This window comes from Corylus avellana, chromosome ca11 (assembly GCF_901000735.1).
Source record: "Corylus avellana chromosome ca11, CavTom2PMs-1.0".
NCBI lineage: Eukaryota > Viridiplantae > Streptophyta > Magnoliopsida > Fagales > Betulaceae > Corylus > Corylus avellana.
The window spans coordinates 16,405,958-16,430,168 of NC_081551.1; the positions used below are offsets into that span (position 1 = coordinate 16,405,958).

At 35.5% G+C, this 24,211-nt stretch overlaps 2 protein-coding genes and 1 non-coding gene across 3 annotated transcripts; 1 reads left to right on the top strand and 2 right to left on the bottom strand.

The window, feature by feature from the left end:
* Positions 1-5,886: 5,886 nt before the first annotated feature.
* On the bottom strand, positions 5,887-8,040 carry LOC132166340 (blue copper protein-like). Its single transcript, XM_059577142.1, has 3 exons — positions 7,810-8,040; positions 7,372-7,725; positions 5,887-6,408 (listed from the first exon to the last, which is right to left on the bottom strand). Exons 1-3 carry the CDS (start codon positions 7,979-7,981, stop codon positions 6,050-6,052), a joined length of 885 nt encoding a protein of 294 aa, XP_059433125.1. The 5' UTR covers positions 7,982-8,040; the 3' UTR covers positions 5,887-6,049.
* Positions 8,041-15,895: 7,855 nt separating this feature from the next.
* On the bottom strand, positions 15,896-17,080 carry LOC132165723 (umecyanin-like). Its single transcript, XM_059576396.1, has 2 exons — positions 16,787-17,080; positions 15,896-16,406 (listed from the first exon to the last, which is right to left on the bottom strand). Exons 1-2 carry the CDS (start codon positions 16,974-16,976, stop codon positions 16,051-16,053), a joined length of 546 nt encoding a protein of 181 aa, XP_059432379.1. The 5' UTR covers positions 16,977-17,080; the 3' UTR covers positions 15,896-16,050.
* A 4,633-nt stretch (positions 17,081-21,713) lies between these two features.
* LOC132166812 (small nucleolar RNA Z247) lies at positions 21,714-21,851 on the top strand. The gene has a single exon (XR_009438614.1). It is a non-coding gene; the product is annotated as a small nucleolar RNA Z247 (small nucleolar RNA).
* Positions 21,852-24,211: the final 2,360 nt, after the last annotated feature.

Sequence of the window (24,211 nt, forward strand, 5' to 3'; positions counted from 1 at the left end):
TTATTAGATTTAAAATTAAATAATAATTTATTTAAAATTTAATAATAATTTTTACTATCACGTCAAAAAATTATACTTTAAAGTAGAAGAGAAAAAATGTGTGTAATGCTTATGTTTGTAGGATATTAATTATCATGCCTGAAGGCACATCTTTAAACTAAGAAAGTTTGAGCAAGTTATAATCAGGGTGATTAAACAAAGATCTTTGGAAAGGCGTCCCGGAATTTTTACTCCATCTGTCTTTATTTATTTAAGTGGCGGCAAGATAATCTATAATACTTAACTACAACATTTATTTATTTATTTATTTATTTTTTTTAATTGGGAAACGATTGAGTGTTATTTGTTTGATATAAAATGGGATACATGCACCTCTTTGAGTGGCAGGACTCAGGAGTTATGAACTCTCGAGCATCCTTGCTAAAATTAACTTTTTTCCATAAACCATAAAGTAATACGACTTGTGGGTTTTTATTTTTATTTTTATTTTTTTATTTTAATAAAAAAGGAGAGGTTGGGGAGATTAATTGTGGCTATCCTACTTGAGAATTATTATAGTAGCACATACCTGCTGGGAACTGTACATAAGGGGAGGGGCCTAGACGGTGAGAACTGTAGGCGCTTCCTTAAGTCTAATTGAGCTATAGCTTGACCTAATTAGCCCCACCAGGGCATCAATGAGAATCCAAAGCGGTGGCTATCTTACCTGGGATGACCATAGTAGCACTTACTCGTTAGGAGCCGCACAGGAAGGGAAGGGCTTAGACAGTGAGAACTGCAACACTCCCTCAAGTTTTGCTGAACCATAGCCTAACTTGGCCCCACCAAGGTATCAATGGGAATCCAAGGCAGTGGCTATCCTATCTGGTTGTGACCATAGTAGTACCTATTCGCTGGGAGCCGCACAAGAGGGGAGGGGCCTACACGGTGGGAACCGTAAGTGCTCTCTCAAATCCAATTGAGCTATAGCCTAACCTAGTCCCACTAAGGCATTAATGGGAATCTAAGGCGGTAGCTATCCTATATGGACGTGACCATAGTAGCACCAATTTGCTAGGAGCCGAACAGGAGGGGAGGGGCCTAGACTATGGGAACCGCATGCGCTCTCTCAAGTCCGACTGAGCTATAGCTTGACTCAATCCCATTAGGGTATCAATGGGAATCCAAGGCAGTGGCTATCATACTTGGGCGTGACCATAGTAGCTCTTATCTTGGGAGCCGCACAGGAGAGGAGGGGCCTAAACGGTTGGAACTGCAGGCACTCCCTCAAGTTTGACTAAACCATAATCTGATACAGTCCCACCAAAGAATCAATGGGAATCCAAGGTGGTGACTATCCTACTTGGGCATGACCATAGTAATACCTATCTGCTGAGAGCCACACAAGAGGGGAGGGCCTAGAGGGTGGGAATCGTATGCGCTCCCTCAAGTCTGATTAAGCTATAGCTTGACCCAACCCTACCAAGACATCAATGAGAATCCAAGGTGGCTAATACTAATCAGGCATATGTGGGGATTCTCCATTTCAGAGATTCAAACCTACGCCTTAGTACATGTCTTGGCCACTGGAAAATTTTCTTGGGTCATTGAACCCCCACCCTTGGTGGTATATATACGACTTGTGGTTTATGTGTCCATCTCTCTCCCTATGCAAATAAAGAAAATTTCAATGCATAACTTTAGGGTTTTTAAAATTCATTAATTGATTTAAGTCACAACTATTAAAAATTTCATTATTTCTTAGTGTCTTCACAGTTTCAGCAATTTATTTTTCATGAACTATGGCACAACATTTGCATGATATTGATCTAACAACATTAAAAACAATATTAACAAAGAAAAAAAGAGTTGCAATTTAGATGTGATTTTTAGCAACAACAACTGAAGTTACTTGAAGCTAGTGTATAAAGCAATGAACATAATATGCAGACAAATTATCGCTCAAAATAATTATTTTAAGTCCATTCAACTCACTTCAAATGTTGCTAGCTCCATTGTATCCATACCCTAACAATATGTTAATGTTTAACACTTGCTTACTAAGTACTGACTCAATTCTTATTTTTTTCTTTTTATTATTTTTTCTATTCAATAAGAGTAGGCCGGGGAGACCAATTGTGACTATCTGATGCAACGTGACTTAGTGGGCTGCAGCAAATAACAACATTAAGCAGCAGATAAATACTTATAGATCTTGAGACTATCATGAGATCTAAGAAATCTTCTTCATAAAAGTTAGATGCTATCTAGGTTTTGAAGGAAAACAAAAAAGAAACTCAACTTTGAGTAATTCTTATTAAACAAACTCAATAATAATCAAAATCCGCATTCTCAGGGTTCTAAGCATCTATTGATAATCCGAAGACTCCTAGTTTTAAGATAATAACGAAATAAAGCCAGTTTAGAAGTCTACGAAAGACAACTAAACTAAATAAAAGACTAACAAAGAAACCTAATTCAAATAAAGACTGAAAGATAATATAGAATAAAATACTAACAAAGAAACCCAATAAAAGACTGAAAAATAAGATAAGCCTTGAATTTCAATCTACATCATCCTTCCGAGGTTAGAGAGAATTTGTCCTCGAATTCGGACTGTCTTTTTCACGGTCTTTCGGGTGCCTTGTCAACTAGTTCCATTCTCCATTCCTCAAGATCAAGACAAGGCAATACCTCACAATAAGCGTGATACTCTTCATCACCGAAATATTTTGATGGTTGTTGTGAAGGACCCTCACACCACTTGGCAATTCTTTAGATTTGGCGTACTTCTCTCGTTCCTTCTCCCTTTCACGTGCCATGAAAATACTCAAGAATGGGTCAGCCGTTGTTTCCCTTATGAACATATAATTGTCCTCATCCGTATAAAACTCATCGTAATCATTATTATGAGAATCGGAGAAGATATCGTCCACACCAAGGAAATCAACATAACCTAATTCTTCATTACTAAAATTAGGTAATTCACCTAGAAGGTCTTCTTCAACCTCTTCATAATCGCCAATGTCATCTGTGGGTTCTTCCTCTTCCAATGGACCGTCTTCTTCAAGATAGAGACCGCCAAACATGGGAAAAAACCCATCTTCTTCGTGCTCCTCTGTGGGTCTTTCCTGTTCCCATGAGTCATCTTCTTCGGGCTCCTCAACATAGGTTGGAGGGGAATCTCAATCCCCAAATCCTTGCGAAGGATCTTCTACATCTTTATGTCTGAATTCTTCATCAATGAACTCGGATTCCTGAAACTCTTCATCCACAGATTCCTTTTCCTCCTCCACAGAATATAGATTTGGTTGATGGATTTGAGGCTCGCGAATAATGGTCAAGTTGGCATGTCGTAGCATCTCCGTCTCAATTCGTGCCCTCCGTTTTTGAGATTGTACCCTACGAATGACAGCCACATTATCCTCATCCACAAAGTGTTGTGAACAAATCATCGATTGAGTCGCCTCAATTTCTTTCCGCAACATCTCCACCTCATCCACCATGCGTTGCCAACGAATCGCCGATTGCTTCGCCTCTATTTCTTTATGCAGCATCTCCACCTCATCTACCATGCATTGCCAACAAGTTGCCGATTGATTCGTCACCTCCGCTGCCTCCCGATTCACCTTTTTTTACCGGACTTTTCTAATTTTCTTTTTGGGTGTCGAGCTTGACGCATGCGTCCCGTGATATAGCATGGGCTTGTGCCGTTGGAAATTCCTTCCGCACTCTGCGTCCTGCATAAGGATTGACAGGTTCACTCTCAACGATAAAGTTGTCTCCCGTCACCACGTACCACGGTCTTGGTTGACAACGACGAACATTTGGACCATCCATGTCAGGCAAGTGATCGGTAGGACCCCGTGTTGGGTGCGCGCACGACCCTTCTTCCACATGGTTAGACCACCAAACCTCTCCTCCATGTGGCGCAAATGAATCGATGGTTGCTCCTTACGTGCTGCCTCCATACATGCGTACACTTCGTTCAGGTCTGCTAGACGCTTACCCCTCCACATTCATGGAAAGTAACTTGGGCTCTAATACCAACTGATGCAACGTGATTGAGTGGGCTGCTGCGAATAACAACGTTAAGCAACGGATAAATACTTTTAGATCTTAAGACTATCAAGGGATCTAAGAAATCTTCTTCATAAAAGCTAGATGCTATCTAGTTTTTGAAGGAAAACAAAGAAGAAACTCAACTCTAAGTAATTCTTATTAAACAAACTCAATAATAATCCAAATCTGCATTCTTAGGGCTCTAAGCATCTATTTATAGTCCCAAGACTCCTAGTCCTAAGATAACAATGAAATAAAGTCAGTTTAGCAGTCTACGAAAGACAACTAAGCCAAATAAAAGACTAATAAAGAAACCTAATTCATAGAAAGACTGAAAGATAAGATAGAATAAAAGACTAACAAAGAAACCTAATAAAAGACTGAAAGATAAGATAAGCCTTGAATTCCAATCTACATCACTATCCTACTTAGGCGTGACTATAGTAGCATCTACCAGCTGGGAGCCGCACAGGAGGGGCCTAGACGGTGGAAACCGTAGGCGCTCCCTCAAGTCCGACTGAGCCATAGCCTGACCCATCCCTACTAAGGCATCAATGAGAACCGAAATGACTAATACTAATCAGGCATATGTGAGGATTTTCCATTGTAGAGATTCGAACCCATGCCCTAGTACATGCCTAACCACTTTGGAAATTTTCTTGGGCCATTGAACCATCACCCATGGTCTCAATTGTTATCTTCAATATTGCAATGATATTGTCAACGTGTATAATGCCTAAAAATGTTCGGCCACACTTGACCCCGAACCATTGTCAATTGTTATTTATTTATTTTATTTGGGTATTTTCAAGCGAAAAAACTCACGGGATCCTATCTTATTTTAAAAATCTATATACTAGTAAATCTTTGGCTTCTTTGATATAAGATAAAGGATATGTCCCCCTTCTTTCCGCGTATTACATCCACAAAATTACCTTGAAACTTTGTATGATCAATATTGGAAGTTTCCTCCTTGCTGACCGATCCCATTGATATCTTGAATTATTTTTCCAAATGACAACATTTGTCGCCCAGGAGAAAAGTATTATATATCATCTCATTATTTCTTTTTCATTTTTTCAAAGTTGATGTGGTGGGATATTCTAATAAAAAATTCATTTCTTTTGCCCCAAATATTATGAACATGCCACTTAAGCTTTGGGCTTGGATGAAAGATAATGAAATGATGGATAGTATTACTTAAGCAATACGTGTCATAGTGTCCCTTTCAAAAAAAAAAAAAAAAAAACGTGTCATAGTGTCACCCAATTTAAGATTGACCTTAAGGAAAAACCATAAAGGTTTAGTATTAAGAGGTGGGAAGCAAAGTTAAAAAATAATATTATTAATAGAATATTATACTATTGTTATATATTAGGATGTGAAAATTAGTCTAAATTAATGGATGAATATTCTTAATGTCACGTCATCTTTATTGAATAGCAATTGTATAGCATTTCTAACGAAAATAACAAAAGAAAAGAAAAAATAAAGGTTTTTTTTTTTTTTTTTTTTTTTTTTTTTCAGTGTTTAGAGCACACCATTAATTTTGATGGCTCGCCCATTCCTCTTATCTCACTCTTAGGGTATGTTTGGGTGCGCGTTTGAGATGCCTAAAAGTATTTAACACTCAAAAGTCTGTTTGAAGAAAAAAAAAAAAAAAAACCCTTTTGGTAAAAAAATTGAAGCGCTTTTAAGGGTTAAAAAGTCAAAAAATGATTAAAACACACTTTTGGCAAAAAAAAACATTTTTTTAACTTAAAAGCTTTATTTCTCAAACAAAATCTCAAACAATGAAACTTAGAGAAAAGAAGCACAATGACCACTTGACGACGAAGATGTAGCTACAAAAATAGAATCTATATATAATCTGAATGGAATGAGTACACCCTCATATTATTTATACATGTATAACATGTGATCAGATGAATATGTAGATACAAAATAACAAAGAACAAATTCAACCATACACAAAACAACAAGAAATTCAAGAGTAATAATATAATTCCTAGAAGACTGCCATGGCAATGGGAAAGAGGATGAGTAAATAGCTAGTGGGAATCCTAGACGGGGCCGCACTGACAGGTGGTAGAGCGGCGTTGGGACCTGCTGCGGCGCCGGAAGATGGACTGCCGGGGGTGGAAGGTGGAGAGCCGGTGCTGCTGCCGGTGACGTTAATGGCTAGTTTTTGACCGAACTCGCAGTGGTAGTTGTAGGTGCTTGTGAAGTAATGCTCGCCGGTTGTCTTCAGGGTGATAGCTGCCGGACTATTGTTGTAAACGGCAAGACTGGTGCTTGTGTTGCAGCTGTTATAAACGTCCTTTGTCACCACGGCGACGTCATCTGATCCGTTGAAAAAGTTGAACACTGCAAAAGAGTTTTAAGCATTCGCTTAGATTTTTTTTTTTTTTTTTTTTTTTTTGGGGCGTGGTTTTAAAGAATTGATTGCATTTAAAAGAGTTTAGTCTAAGACCTGATGCTTTATGAGATAGCAGAATCAAGTAGCTTACCACTTGAGCCAATCCCTTAAAGTTAAAGAGAGGGTTTTTTTATTTTATTTTATTTTATTTATTATTATTTTTTTTTATGATACAATTTGCAACAATTTCCTTTTACCATCATTTTCAAAGTAATTTTCTTGATTTGGAAAAATATTTAGGGTCTGTTTATGATTATGTTTGAGGGGCTTAAAAGTGTTTTTAATATTCAAAAAGTTTGTTCGAAAAAAAGTACTTGTTTGGTAAAAAAAAGTTAAAAGTGCTTTTAATAGTCCAAAAAACCTAAAAATGACTAAAACATACTTTTGGCAAAAACTAAAAAATGAAGCTTTTGCCTAAAAGCGCTTTTTGACTTAAAAACTCTATTTCTCAAACGTAATCCCAAACATGAACTTAATCTTTCTTGCTAAAAATGAAAAGCACCTTAACCTTAGGGATTGACTCAAGTGGCATGATAAGTTATTTCGTTTTGGTGCCTGATGAAGTGTCTGGTTTATAGTTATACCCAGGGGTGGACATTGAAGTGTGGGGGGACATAACTGAAAAAAGTTTAAAATTCAAGGGTAATTTTAAAATTTTGGGGGGACTTATTACATAAAAAGCATAAAATTTAGAGGTGATTTTAAAATTTTAAGGGACCAAAGCCTTATGGTTATACCTCTTTGAATGCAAAATTTTTTGGGCCACGCCCTCGGTTATAAAAAAGAACCGTGTAGTGGAGGCTAGAAGTACTTTACGGATCCCAAAAATCTAGTTGGAACGAAGCCCCCGGTTAAAAGAAAAAAAAAAAAAAAAAATCACTTTCAAAATGACAAGATATTAGTAAGTTTACCTAGACTGTCTCCGACGATGAAAGTCTTGTCGTAAGCCCATGTGATGTACGCGATTTCGCCAAGGGGTGGGACGATCCATCCCATTCTATCCCCGACGGTATAGTTTTCAGGTACAGTTCTGGAAGTAGGACTGGGAGTAGGTCCTGGAGATGTGGTGACGTTGATTGCCAGCTTTTGACCCTGCAAGCAGTGCCTGTCCAAGGTGCCTATGAAGTAGTATTCTCCGGTAGAATTCAGGCTGAAGTTCGCCGGCCCCGTTTTCACAAGAGATATGGGGTTTGTTGAATTGCAGGTCAAGAAAGCCTCCGCCGTCACTCTCGCTACATCTTCCGCTCCAGTCGTGAAGTTAAAATCTGAAAGAAAATAAAATATATATATCAGAGAAAATAAAAAATCAACAAAAGAAAATAAATTTTAGATAATTATATGGTACATACACAGAATGTCTCCGAGGATGAATGTTTGCCTGGCAGACCAAGCAACGTAAAAGATGGGGCCCTCAGCAGGAACCACCCACCCTCTGGTGTCTCCGACCACATGTGTAGTCACTGCAACTGTGGATTGTAGCCCAGCAAAAAGTGCTACGACTAGAATGGCTAATCTCATCATAGTTCTCTTTGTGTCTTGTTTCTCCTTAATTATGTGTTGTCTGTTCTGGAGAGAAGTACTTGAAGATTAATGGGTTGTGATATTTTTATAGAGTTTCAGAAAGCATGGAAAATATGGTGAAGCTTTCGTCATTAGAAACTTTTTTTTCTTTTTAAGTTTCAACTAGTATTTGTCCACGTTGTATGGCCCTAGCCTCCATCAAATAAATTATTGGTCATGTCTCGTTCAGTTCTAGAACATTTTCACCAAATCAATCCTTGTAGAGTTCTAGAACATTTAATTTTCACTAAATTAATCTATATATATATAGCCGGCTTAGCCTACAAATATGACTGTTTTATAAAGAAAGAGGTTGAAGGCCTCGATTATATATGTTGAAAATTCTAGTCAATAATTCAATGGACAAATATTGAGACTGCTTTAAAGAGAGAAAAATGAAAACTCACGAAGATAGAGTAAGGCTCCCAATTATAGTAAACAAAGGTTAGTTAATAACTTAATGCTCTCTAATTAATCTCTCAATCATGGTAGAATTATTTCGTTTGAAGAAATTAAAATCATTGGACATGATAATTTGCAAACAAAGATTGTCCTAATTAATCAGTTTTATCAAACATGATACTTATTTGATGGTTAATTTGGATTTATTTTTTGTACCAAAAATTTTAAACAAAGTTGTACAAGTTAATTAACAAAAGAAATTACTCAAATTAACGTATTCAATTATATAAACATGTTAGATTCTTTCTTCCAATTGCTTGTATCACTTATACAATTTTATTGACAATACTTATTAGTTATTACAGTTGCTTGCTTCTATAGAAAAAGTTTTTGAAATAAATTAAAATTGATAAAATCCTACATACAATGGAGAATCTCACAAGAAAGATTAATCATATTATCAATTGAAAAAAAAAAAAAACTGAAAAAAATTCATATAAAAATAAAAATAAAAATAAAAATTATTTAATTAAATATAATAAAATACCTAGTTAAAATTTATCAAGGTCATGCCCTGCAGATGTACCTATACAGCGATCAGTGTATTTTTTTTTTTTTAACATAATTTTTTTTTCTTTTTTCTTTTTTAACATAATTGGTCAAAATCAGGAAAAATTATCGCGCTTTCACAAGCTGCAATATTGGAATTTCTGTCCAAGTATCAGTTTCCAATGGCATTAAAGGAAAAATCGCTTATAAAAGAAGGATAAAGAAGGAAAATCCAATATATTATTATATTTCACCTACCACATTTTTGACCATTTCTACGATTCCAAAATTATTGATCTGCAGGCCCTCCCACATCCGGACGGACTTGGCATGTCATTAATTATTCACATTTTTTAGTTTATTAATTTCACCAAGAATTATGTCACCACTAGTCTTTAATTATCAACTATTATCTCACAAATATTTTAACGCGGCAGGGTATAATAGTCTTCAACAAGTCTTTGTTTTATATATATATATATATTAGTAAAGTCTACTTAACCCCCTTAAACTATCACCCAATAATAATCTACCTCACAAATTATTAATTGTGGCAATTTACTCTCTAAACTACCAAAACAATGACATTGTACCCCCAATTTTAACAAAATGACGAAATTACTCTTATTAAAATAAAAACAAAAATGCTAAAATTTAATTTTTTTTTTCAAAATTTTAAGGGTATTTTTGTCTTATTAAAAATTCTATAGGGGTAATTTTGTCATTTTGCTAGCATTGGAGGACATTGTCATTGTTTTGGTAGTTTGGAGGATAAATTGTCGCAATTGATAGTTTGGGGGGTAAATTATCATTAGAATGATAGTTTGAGGGGTTAAGTGGACTTTACCCTATATATATATATAGTAAAATAAAACTGTAGTGTATAGCATTTTTCTCTTGGTCTTTTGTCTTTTTTATTTTATTTTAATTTTTTAATGAAGAAGAACCAACAAGAAAGTGCTACTGCATGCATGTGCCCAACTCAGAAGGACAAACTTTGGACCCGTGTAAGGCACCTCCTCCCCCCCACACGGATCGGTAATTAATACTCGGATTTGCCACGAGCACAGACCCAAGAACTTGTTTGCATGCACCTAGGAGGATTCAAACCTTAGACCTGACTCTTTTCGAAATGAGAAATTTTATGTTTTTACCCCACAATACTAAGGTATCAGTTCTAACCATTCTTTAGACTAGGCTTTATTAAAAAAACTCCAAAAACTAATTAACAATGACAAACCAACATTATTAAATAATTATGAAATAAAAATATGATTTACACATCATTACTCTTTCCTAGCTAATTGACTAGGCTGAAAGTTTGGTTTTAGCCTACCCATGAGAAGATGTGACATGATCGATCAGCATGCATTTTGCTCTCACAGTTACGTACACTTACATTACATAGTCTACTATATATAGCATGATCATACAAAATAACAGTAATTAGTTGCACAGGATTATCTTTAATTGCAGTCATTTAATTAAAGACGTGTAACGTGTGTTTATATGGGGTCAGGGATGGATGGATCATGGATGGAGGGTTTGGCATGCTTCCCATACATCAACTTTTCTTTGAGAAAAAGAGAAGAGATCTTAGAAAATCATAGTCTTTTAGAATTAATTAATTTTAGATTAAGTTGCGTGTCAATCTAGCAGACATATGCATCCTACTTCTTCCACCTCGAGCAATTGTTTTTCAACGATGGTGACATATAACTAATTTTTAAATATCCTATATTCAATTTTTCCAATTGATGTAAAATATTCCAAATCTATCACCTTCCAAATAACATTTTAAAAAATACCCAGGTAACCCTCGGATATGGCTTTTCCATTTATGTAATTTCCGTTCACATTAAGGTAGGAGAGAGACACCATTGATATAGCCTTGATATCAAGGGGGCATGGCTTAGCTTGGTTCATTTTTTTATCAGTTTAAGCTAAACTACTCGGTATCAGGGCAAAAAAAATCCTAAATTCAAACGTTGACTCAATATTTTATTGTTCATTTGAATTAAATATTTCACGTGTTAAACTTTCTTTCTTTCTATCATATCACACAATAATTTGCAATTTTAATAGCATTAATTCTCCCAAAACTTGCTACCCAAGTACTCTAGATGAAGTTCTATTTGTGTTTAACATATAACATGAATAATCTCAATTGCCCCGTTTACCAAGACAGAACATGTGAATGAGCTTATACATAAATATTTATTTATAAATAAATAAAAGTGTTGCCAGTCTACAAAAAGAATAAAATAAAGTAGCTAAAATCTGGGCTAGCTGAATAAATTTAATTAGTGGGATGATAAGCCTTGCCCATGCCATCAATCATAGTCCATTCAAAGAAAAAACGTGTTGGAATAAAAGTCAAATATGTCTCCTTCATGTGAATGGAATACACATGATAAGCCTAACCCTCAGTTCCTTCCACAAACCTTCTCTTCTCTTCCCTGCCCACCCTTCCTTCTTCTCCAAATAAACAAAATATATAAGAGAGAAAAATAGGACCCCAAGACATTGAAAACAAATATGATAAACCATGACAAGAAAAGTAAGAGAAAGATCTTTCAAGTAATATTTTTTAAGGCAGTCCCTTGGAAATTAATGGCTACACTACACCAATTTGATCAATATATTATGAGAAATGTTTGTTTACTGCATGCCTCCCGCTTGCTTCCGACGTGACAAAAAAGATTTCTAGAAATCTCGAAAGTTGAATCCTTCTTTCCTCGTTAGTACTTCCCGGCATTTTCCATGAACTTCACGTTAAGCTAAAATCTTCCTATAAGTTAGCGATCGATGGTTCCATGACGTGCCACTTTAATTAAAAGTATCATGCCTATATTGTCAACAACACCCAAGACTTTTGAAAATTAATAACCTTGTCTTTTTTTTTTTTTTTTAAGTCAAATTTTGGGCGAGTCTTATTAGAAAGAGTCTACAAAATCTCCGTGTATAATAAATAACCTTGTCCTTCTCATATTTTATTGGGTTTGATATTTGCCTTATCGTATTTTATTGGGCTTATAGCTCACAAGAGGATGCGGGTTAGAGATAGGCTTCAACCCACAAGTCATCTTCATTTTTGAAAAAGTCAAAACTGCACTAGTTCTTTTTTTTTTTTTTTTAAATCAAAGGGGGAGAGGGGGAAACTGCACTAGATCAAATACAAGCATGACAGTTTACAAAGATTTATGTGGGTTGTATCAAGATAAAGATTTCTTACAAGAATCCACTTGCCTATGGCTTACTTAAGCTTGTTAAGGGCTATTCTTGAAGCTAAAGAAAGGGTCAAGGAAAAACGTTAGTTACATTTGTGCTATCACTCTAAAAGGACTAGTCAATTTGAAGTTTTCTTAGAATTTTTTATAAAGCTCAATTTCACCTAGTTACTATATAATGTGGGGCTTAGCACTCAAGACTATCTTTATAAACCACTACTCCATGTGGGTGCAATGCTTCAAAAAATTAATTAATTGATAATTAACTTTACGGTTCGCCTCATACTCCCATTCCACAAGGAATTTTGATGTACGTCTTGTAGTGACTCACCAATTAAGTATTGGAAGCCTTTCCTCTATAGTCTAACATAGTCTGTTGTTGAAGCTCCTTGCTCTTGGCAGTTGGCTCGGGAATGTCAGTGTAGGTAACAACGCTTTCTACCAACTGCGTCTTCAACTTGTCCCCTATGAATAGATCTAAAATTTTCAGGCATTTTCTTCTTAGCCACTCAGAAGGTGTTACATGGTGGTAGCGTTCGCGAAAATCATGGACAACAGTGAAATTCCATAATCAGCCATATCAAGGGTTGCTCCATCTATGTCGAGCATCGCTGATCCAATGGTTGAGATGGGCCTCTTTTCTTTTTCTTTTTTCTTTTTTTTACCCTTTTTGTGTTGGCAGTGAACTCCATATATCATTATCTTTAGAAATAAACTTCTCTAATCATTTTTACTAACACTAAGTAGTCTTTATATAACCTTAGAACTACATTAATTTTAATTTAAAACAAAACTCAAGACTCCTAATCGATCACAATTGAAATTGAAAGAACTACTACTACAATAGAAAGACGACTTTTATAGACTATTAACTCATTTAAAGTAAAGTATTATATCCAAGTCAAGGTATCATTTCTCAGGCCCTATGCTCTCTTTAATAGAATGTCAATTTGTGTCGGTGCTTAAAGAAATAGGCAAACTGCAATTTCATATTGATCCGTATTGTAAAAGAATAGGTAAGTTTTTCAGCTTGATTACAGCACTACAAAATAGTAACTCTTAGAAGGTGATGTTTTAAGTCCAAAAAATGTTATTACTGATGTAGTGACTTTTGCATAATGATATTTGGCAAAAGACCTTAAACATAGTGACTCAATTCAAAATTCGAAATGTTTGCACAGTAAAAATGTCACTACAAAGTGACATTTAGGGCCACGCGTCACCTTCTAGAAGGTGATATTTGCAGTTTGCACTATTCACACGTCACCTTCCAAAAGGTGACGTTTGAAGAGTGCGCGTCACCTTTTGGAAGGTGACGCTTGCACCGTTCAAATGTAACTATTCTACTATAAAAATAATAATAATAAAAAATTATCAAACAAATATTTATAATACAAAAAAAAAGAAGAAGAAAAAAAAATTAAATCAAAACAAAAAAATTAAATTAATTTTTTTTGAAAAAAAATAAAACAAATTAATTTTTTTATTTTTCAAATAATTGTAAATTAGAGTGGTGGCTTCCAGTTGGCAACCACCCCTGGTTGGGGGGAAGCCCCAAAAGGCCACCCCAAGGAGATTTGGGGGTGGCGGCCCACGGCCACCCTCGAAAACCTCTAGGGTGGCTCGCTGGCCACCTCCTCCCTAGGGTTGGTGACTCTATTCTTATTTTATTTAAAAAAAAAAAATTATTTTTTATGTGTGTGGGTGAGAGACGGAGAAATTTTGAAGTTTGTTTTAGGTTTGTGGTTGTTATAGAAGTAAATTTTGAGCATCAATTTTTTCAAAAATTACTTGGTGTCTTTTGAATAGTAACACAGTGTTCAAATGACACTATTCAAATGTGAATTGTGACGTGTGAATGGTAACACCATTCAAGCATCACTACTTTATGAATATTGACCTTTGACAAGGTATAAAATGCTGCATTTTAGTATTTTTTTTTTTTTTTTAGTGTTGAGTATATATAATGTTGCAGTGAAAAATGGGCTTGTTAATTGTTGACACATAAATAATTTTGTATGCTTTCGGAGGCCCAAGATTCTCTCTAGTTGATTTAAACAGCAGAGGATCCAAATTCACTTTTGGAATATGATTATAAAGCAGCTGAAGTTGAAGAGGGTAGCTAGCTAGCTAGGTTGCCCAACTAACTATAGAGAAATATTTTGAACCGTAACAAAAGTACTTGCAAGCAAATCTGGATGCATAAAAATTAAAAAGTAAATCCTGATGCATATACTTTTAGCTCTGCATTAATTTTTGGTAGCGGCGGCCACGTGATGTCCACTTGCAGCACTTAATATCATGCCAGTAAAGGAGGGCCCATTTAATGGATATTTTCTTCATGGTCGGATAAGTTTCTTTAAATCAGTGCAAGCTGAGCCACATGCAGCGCTTTTCTAGGCTGCTGGCTGCGCAAGTAGGATGAGGATGACTGGTGGGGATTTTTGTTTCGAGAAATGCTAAAGGCCAAACTTTTTTGCCCAACAAAAGTTCAACTTTTACCCTTTATTTTTTTTCTAAAAAAAACAAAATGAAAAATGAAAAAAATGTCTGAAGCAACCCTATCTATTTTTTGCCTTTCTTTTATTTAGTATTTTTTTTAAAATGAAAAATAGTATTTTTCTTCATAATAATGACATTTTCTTGAAAAAAATGACATTATTATGAAAAAAATACCATTTTTCATTTTTTAAAAAATACCAAATAAAAGAAAGACAAAAAATAGATAGGGTTGCTTCAAACATTTTTTCTATTTTTTATTTTATTTTATTTTTTAAAAATAAATAAGGCAAAAATTGAACTTTTGTTGGGCAAAAAAGTTGGGTCCCTATCATTCCTCGTTTGTTTCTAGTCTCTCTTGTAACAAGTGCTTTTTCAAAATAAGAGAGAGACAATTGGCAATTGTTTCGCAATGACAAAGAAGGAGAGAGAATTAGTTGTGGTCCCGTGAATAAGGTTATTTTTTTTTTCTTCTGAAAAGCATGATCCTAAATCAAAACTATTCATCTTTATTTCCAACAGATCAAAATTAAATCTTCAAGATAATACGCTTTAATCAGGAGTTGAGTATCTCATTTGATTGTTTGTTTATTTTCGTGCGATGAAATTCTTTAAATTTTTCCCGCTGCTGTTTCAAAGCTTGAGGGTTGCAACGGGGGGAGAAAGATCTAGCTACCTTTGGTCCGCTGCTCCAACAACCATTCATGGCGGTCAGGTTCTTGGCTGAGGAGCCAAGTTTCAAATGGCCTGGCCAATCTTTTGGTTAATTTCCAAGTCTTTAGGTTTATATTGCACTGTACCGTTGTTTTGGGGCATTTGTCGAGATGCCCCGCTTTCTTTTTTAATATAAATATAAAGAACGAGGTATTTGTTAATATCCCAAAAACTTAAGTTAGGAAGATATTAATTTAATCACGCCCAACACGTAAAATATTTATTTAAATGAGAAATGAATTGACGAAATTAAGGTTCGATCGTTGGACCTTTAGATCTAATACCACACGTTAAACTAACAATATTTTACCTTCTTCCCTTCTTGTAGCTTTAAAAAATAATAATAATAATAATAATTTTAGATAATATATCAAGTACAAACCATCCATGCCAGAATGTAATTGTCAGTAGAAAAAAGTGACAACCTCATGTTGTAGATTTGTCAAACGACACCGACAGATCTATCCCCAAAAAGACAAAATAAAAGACTAGAACAGAAAGTCTTCCTGCTCATCCAAAAGATTTATTTATACCCAAATAATATCCTCAAATCGGAATTCTACATATGAAATAACAAAACCCACATAATTAATTAAGCTCCCTGTATGAAATAGACTAGAAATCGATCGAAACTAATTAAAATAGATAAAAGATAGTCGAGGCAATGGTGACGAGAATAAGAGAGAAAGTAGCCGCAAGAGATGACGCTGATGAGCCACTCGGTGGAGGCGGAGGCGGAGGCGGAGGCGGAGGCGCCATAACTCCTGGAGGTGATGGAGTAGTGCTGGTACCCGTGACATTAACGGCTAACTTTTGTCCACCGGTGCAGTGCTGTCCGAACGTACAGATGAAGTAGTTTTCTCCGGCGTTAGTAAGATTGATACTGGCCGGTCCATTATTTTCAAGGGCGATATTACTGGCTTTGTTGCAGGTGTCAAAGGCGTCTTTGTTAACTGTCGCAACGTCATGTTGTCCGGTGGCGAAGTTGAAGACTGCAAACCCAAAAAAAAAAAAAATTTGATTAAACGATTAAATTTACATTTTCTTATCCGCTTTCAGGATAATTGATAAAGGTCTTAAATTGAATATTAACTTCGTCAATCCACTAAATTTTAATTTAATATTTCACATGTCTGTTTCATTGATAAAGTGTTAAAGTATTGATTAAATAATTAAATTTAACTTTTTTTATCGGTTTAAGCTTATACTTAAAAAAATAATAATAATAATAATAATAATTAAATTTCCTATTCATTTTGGAACATAAAAAGCATCAAAGACTATAGAAGACTCCAAATAATTCAACAAATAGAGAGAGCATAGAAAAAGCTGGAGTTTAGGTTTCTGTATATATATATCAAGAGAAGCTCACCCAGAACATCACCAACTGAAAAGGTTTTATTGGCAGCCCAGGTGGAGTAAAAGGTATCGTTGCCAGGTACGATCCAACCAGTGGCGTCTCCGACCACATGATCAGCAGCTTCTGTTCGAGGTAGCACTGTTGCTGCTGCTGCAATTAGAAGTACAACAAGAAGAAGCCTCACGTTCATTGTTGTAGCCATCTGTCTGTGTTCTCTCACAAAGTCTGGTCGCCCCTTCTAGAGATACTGGTGAAGGCTTAGAAGGCCTTGTGTCCCTGTGGGATATATATAAAGGGAATCACCTAACATTCTTGTAGGAGCCTCTGATCGATTATTGGGTTATGGCGAGTAGAAAAGTCACTGGTTGACTCAGTCATAGAAAGTTGGTGGAGAAAAAAGGGGTCAGCAATTAAGAAAAGTGTGACACATTAAAAAATAAAAGAAAAAAAAAAATCCCTTTTTTTTTTTTTCTCTTGGCCGGCCCTTAGTTTGTCAATATTTGTCGGCTCTTCCCCGAGGAAAATTGCATATTTGGAGAGATTTTTTTTTTTTTTTTTTTTTTTAACGGTTCACACAAGGGAAGAGCGAGGGAGAATTCGAACTAATGACCTTCGCTTCATTAGGCATGGTCCACAGCCGATTGAACTATTTTTTAAAGACATTTTGAGAGACTTTTAGTACACCGTTTAACTCAAAAGCTTAAATCTATGAATTTGAGTCGGTCTAATTATATGTTGTGTAGTGACTGGATCGAGAAGCATTGAAAGAGAATTGGCTCAAGTTGTTTTTAATCTCCAAGTTGCCTTTTGAGTTCTTTCACTACTTTTTCGACTTGGACTCTTGGAGTCCTTAGACTGACGTCTTGGCTTATAAAATTAAGGAACCTTTGTTTCAGCCTTTTGAAGATGAGCAGTGAGAAATACTTTAGTATTGAAAAAGAAGGACCAAATTCTAACCTCAAAACAAATATCATAATAAAATAATTGAACAATAAATATAAGAACATCGCAATCCAATTATTTTTGTTACTTATGAAGTGAAAATCCTTTGAGCTTCTCGAAGGTAAAACAACTCAAAAGCAGCCAAACTCAAGAGGTTACTATAGTAAATAATATTCAAAATATAGACAGATATTTACAACCCTTTGTAACCCTAATGAGTAAATCTCAACTCTCATACAACTCTTGCGGTCACTATAGTAAATAATATTCAAAATATAGACATAGATATTTACAATCCTTCGCAACACTAATGAGTAAATCTAAAAACTCAACCTCTATACAACTCTTGTACAACTAGGCTGATATGGAGTGGTAGGAGTGTCAATCCGGTCCGGTTTTCCGGTTTTTGGCCAAAACCGGAACCGGAACCGGTTCTTGGTTTTGAGAAACCGGAACCGGGTCCCGATTCCCGGCTGGTTCCGGTTTTACCCGGTCCGGTAACCGGTTTTTGAAAAAAATTAGTGTTTGAGGCTTATTTTAGGTATTGGGCCTAAAATAAGCCCATTATTTTTTTCATAAGTTAGCTCATTTTAAAAAAAGCTATTAATCTTTTTGTCTAAATTAAAGAGGCTTTATTGTGATTGTTCCAAATAATTAAAAAATAAACCTAAAAAAGCCTAAAAATCCTAAAAATCAATATTTTTGCCTATATGAGCCTTAGAAATAAAAAATTCAAATTTTTTAAAATACCCTAAAAATCATTTTAAAACCTTCAAAACAGGAAAAGTGAGAAACCTAATTGCCTAAGGTCCTAAACGCTGCGTAAAAGACTAAAAGAATTAAAAAATATTAATATATATATATATATATAATATAATAATACATAAATATTATTTAATAAAATAAGACCCGGTTCCGGTTTTCCCGGTTTTTACCAGGTGCCAAAAACCGGGACCGAAACCGGGGTCCCGGTTTTTTTTTTTTTGGCAACCGAAACCGGAACCGGTCCCCGGTTTCTCGGTTTCCGGTTTCCCGGTTTTCCGGTCCCGGTTCCGGTTTCCCGGTTATTTTTGACACCCCTATGGAGTGGTTATAAACTATTTGATCAACCTTTATTAAAAGCACGTAATGAATCTCACCCTAGGCTCCTAATAGGTACATAAAGACATGATAAACCATGACATCATGAAAACTTAGGAAAACAAGAGGTGTTTTAAAATACTTGAAAACATTTTTGCTTTTCAAGGAGAATATTAGCATAAACTTATCATGGTACTCTAAAAATTTGTAAGAAGTATGCAAATCATAAGAAGAACATGAAAACCAACTTAGTACAGAGCGTTTTATCTCGAAGAGAGCAAAACGACCTCAAAATCTCATTCCCTCTTTAAAATCTCTCTCTTCTTCAAGGTTTTGGGTGAATGGGGTGAGGGAGTGAGAAATGAAGGCTGAAGGGCTGAGGAGGGCGGTATTTAAAGGGGGAAGGGCATGCAGCTTGTTCGAAAATGTGGATAACGGGAAAAATTTGCTTTTCGGCCTGGCATCGAACGTTCGGTGTACTATAACACAATGGTTTTAGGGTTGTAAGTCGAACATTTGTGTGGTCTAAGCTCGAACATTTGTGCTAGGGTTAAGATCGAACGTTCAGTCATAAGCTAAAAGTTGAATTTTTTTTGGTTACTTTGCAATTAAAATAAAAAGTTTTTAAAACCATTGCAATTAACAATTGCTTTATGAAAGTAATTAATGCAAACGATTATTTTTCAAATGGTTGTATTTTTTTTTTTTGGAAGTTGCTTTGGGGGGGGGTCGAAATTTTTGGGGCAACATAGGTAGAGATCTACTATAGACTACCTCAAAATGGGCATGCTTTGTAGCTCAATGGAAGATAGTATTGTAGCAAATTCTTCTCATGGCAATCATTTAACCCACTATTTTGGAATGGAACTTGCAAAACACCGTAAGTACATTTCAATAGAATGTTAACCACCTTCATCGGGCCATCTGTTTATGAGAAATAGGTCAAGCTAACTAAACTTAAAGTTGGTGCCGTTTAGGCAGAAAAGTTCATGCCCAAAAGACTAGTGAATACGAGTTATCTGTCACAAACTATTGACTTAAGAATTCTGCGTAGCCTAAAAATCTCTTCATAGAAAGTATGAGCAACCTAAGAGCATCTCTAGCAGTAAGAGGTATTCTACCTAGTCAAAAAGCACAATTCTCTAGTTTAGCTACTCATTTTTTAATATCAACTCCAACAGATTCTTTATTTCATTCTTTATTTTATTAAATATTATTTTTTAATCTTTCGTTTCTTTTTTTTGATCCATGACAGCTTTTGCATCTTCTTGTAAATTGCAATAGAATTGATTCACGCAGCATACCTGTGTGTTATTTTTATTTTTCCCTTTTTAGTTTGTCAATCATATATATGCATGCTATTCAATTTTTTTTTGGAGAGTTTTTAGTGATTCAAAAGACTTGAATTTGTATCATAAATTCATGAACAGAGAAGAGAGAAGAGAGAGAAACGTTGAGGGAGAGAGAGAAGAGAGAAAATAATGTGGAAATAATATTATATTCAACAATCTAGTGTGCTACAGTGAATAGCAATATGAAGCTATTTACTGTAGCAGTTAAGGTATAATAGCTAATATGAAGTTATTCTGTTGGAGCAAAAAAATGGACAAAAATAGCTAAATGTTGCTAATATCTCATTTTTAGCTACATTGCTGGAGATACTCTAAGGTGTTGTGTATGGATGCTTAATTGGAGTGAAGTGCCCATAATTGAGAGCTTGTCCACTACCACAAATATTGTAGTCTTCCCATAAGAATTTGGGTGGGCATCGATGAAGTCCATAGAAATGGTACGTTAGACCAAATGTGCTCCAAAATGGGCAAATGCTGCAACAGTCCATCAGGTTTCTTGCTGTCAACTTTATGGCATTGGCAACTATCATAGTGCTTAACAGATTACTCGAGCTGCTGCCTCATATTGGTTAAGCAACAAACTGATTGAAGCCATTGAAGACCCTTGTGGTATCCTTCACGTGTGCCATTGTTGAAGCTAAGGTTCAGTCCCAGTACTCAAACTCAACTACTAAGGATAATATTGAAGCCAAAGATAATGCTCATTCAAATACAGTTAATGATAAGATGGGAGTGACGTGAAGTGTTGAAGGTGATTTAGATAACTATAGAGATTATGTTATTCAAATCTTAGATTAGTGTTTATCTTGTAACAAACCTCATCATGTAAATCTTAACATAATAACATAGTGTTTATTATATTTTTTATTTCAAATATCTCTATATACTCATATATATATATATATATATATATATATATATATATATCAATGGAAACCCAATAGATGGGTACAATTAGTACAATTACAAAATCATATATACGTGAGTTCTCATATGGTATTAGAGCAAACCTAAGACTAACGTCTGTCTCGATCCAATTCTCTCACTATGTTGACTGCTTCAGTTACCTCCAATGATTCCACACCTAGCATGACAAGCCAATCTTCCTCCACATTTCCCTTTCTAGTATACAAAACTTTCTCAAACTCACCAAAGACAACTACCTTGCTTGCCGAACTACTATTTTCCCATATCTTGTGGTCAACAATATTCTCCAATTTGTTGATGGTTCATCACTACCTCCTCCATCCACCATTCCCCATCCCACCATCCCTATTGCAGCTCCTATCTGCAATCATGAGTATCATACCTAATGGCAACAGGACCAACTCGTTCTTAGTCTCCTCATTACCACACTCACTAAATCTCTTATTTGTCATGTTGTTGGATGTGTCACAGCCCGTGACCTCTAGATCTCTCTTGAGATGCAATTCACATCACAATCTCATGCTCGTATGCTTTAAGTGCATCTTCAGCTTGCCACTATGAAGAAAGGCAGCTTATATGTGACTAACTGCTTTCAAAGAATCAAGTCTTTTTGTGATATCTTGGCTGCCATAGGACAACCACTCAATGATCTTCAGATTAACTCATTTTTTCTTGCAGGCTTGGGGTCTGAATATGATCCGTTGGTTACATCAATCACTACCAGGGTTGATACAATGACTATTGATGATATTTTTGGGATATGCTTGCCTATGAGATGTGTTTGGCTCAGCATCAACCATCCCCATATTTTTCAATGTCTTCATCCAACTTAACAGCCCGTTTTCCTAGTCATGGGAGATGTCATTTTTCTTTTTCTAGCCATGGTGGTCAATTTGCTAGCTGTCAACAATCCTCTTATGGAAGAGGCCATGGCTACTCCTTTTAAGCAAGAGTTCATGGTAATTATTTCTCTGGCACATCATGGGTTTTCGTCTCACTTGCCAACTGTGAAACAAGCACAGCCATACTACAATAAATTGCTACAATCGTTTTGACCATGCATTTCAGCAGGAATCCACTGCCTCATCTAAGGCTTTATATTCCTCTCTATATCTTGTTTCGGATGAGAATTGGTATCCGGATACTGGTGCAACCCTTCACCTCACTAATGATATTAGTAACCTTAATCTTTTAGCCAAAGAATATGGTGGCAATGATCAGATACGTGAAGGGAATGGATCCGGTTTACCTATAAGTCACATTGGTTCAACCTCTCTAAACTCTTCTCTTCGTCAATTCATTTTAAAACAACTCCTACATGTTCCTAATATATACAACAATTTATTATCAGTCAGTCAATTTGCTTATGATAATTCTGTCTTTTTTGAATTTCATTCTTCTCATTTTTTTATTAGGGAGTGCAAAACCGGGACTCTCCTACATCAAGGTCCACTTAAACAAGGCTTTTATTAGTTCCTCCCATCATCCGGTCCTTTTTCTTCTTCAATAAAACGAGCTCTTGTTGGTGAACATATGTCTCCTTCTCACTAGCATCGTCACTTAGGTCATCCTGCGTTTTGTGTGGTTTGGCATGTCTTGTCAAAATTTAATTTACATGTATTTTCTTCTAACTCGGTCTCTATGTGCTCTGCATGTTTGCAGTCCAAGAGCCATCAACTACCCTTTCCCAGTTTAGAGTCTGTTTCATTTCAACCTTTAGATTTGGTTTTCTCGGATTTATGGGGGCCTTCTCTAGTAACTTCATTTCATGGAAATAAATACTACCGTTTCATTTATTGATTCTTTTAGTAGATATACGTGGTTATTTACTATTCAGTGCAAATCCAATGTTTATTCTGTATTTTTACACTTCCAAACCATGGTCGAACGTCTCCTCAATTCCAAAATAAAATGTGTTCAAACAGATTGTGGAGGGGAATATCGTAAACTTCATGAATTATTTCATAAAAATGGTATTATTCATTGTGTCACTTACCCACATACTCATCAACAAAATGGGTGTGTGGAGCGTAAGCATCGTCATCTTATCGAAACTACTCTTTCTCTCCTTACGGATAGCTACGTTCCCAAACTTTTTGGGATGAAGCTTGTCAAATATCATGCTATCTCATAAACCGAATGCCTACACCAATTCTACAAAATTTCTCTCCCTTTGAGAAATTATTTAAACCTTTTCCTAATTATAATTTCTTACGTATCTATGGTTGCGCTTGCTTCCCTCATCGTCGAACATACAATAAACACAAATTTGCAACTAGGACTGAAGAATGTGTCTTTTTAGGATATAGTTCTCTGCATAAAGGTTACCGGTGCTTTCATCGTCCCACTCAAAAAAATTTTGTGTCACCTGATGTAGTGTTCAATGAGAATGTGTTTCCTTTTGCTATTGAGTCTTCCAAGTCTCCTACTCAAACTCCAACTCTTTTGCCTATATCTATTTCGGTACCTACACATGTAGTGCATCTCCCTTCCCTGTGTCCCTCTCACATGTCTCCTACAAGTTCTCTTCCTCCTATAGAAATGCCTCCAAATCAAGTTGAGACTCATGGGTCTCCTGATCGATCTCCCACACGGCCTCTGTATTGGACGCACACCATGACCACACGGGCACAGAATAATATCCATTGTCCCAAGCATTTTACAGATGGCATCTTATGGTATCCTATATCATATGCCTTGCTCTTTCTAGTGATGCAGCTATGGTTGAACTGTAGCAACCCAGATTTTTAAAGTCTTATTTTAGAGATATTAAATTGATGCTATGATTATATTAATATTCATATTAGGTAATGGCATTTACTTTGAGGTTGAGATATTTATTGATGATATTAGGTAATAATATTTATTCTTGAGGAACTTATTAGATCTTATGACTATTATTGGAATGAATATTGATTTGAGGTTATTATATCATGATGATGATTTTATATTGATTATTTTATTGGGAGATTTAAGAGATATGATAATTGATGATTGATTGGTATAATTTGGAGTATGATTGTAATAATTGGTGATTGATTTTATGAGTAAGGAATTTGTGGGATTCAGATTATTAAGGGAAATTAGGTGAGAATAATATTTAATATTTTATTAGATCTGTTTTTAATATATTGGA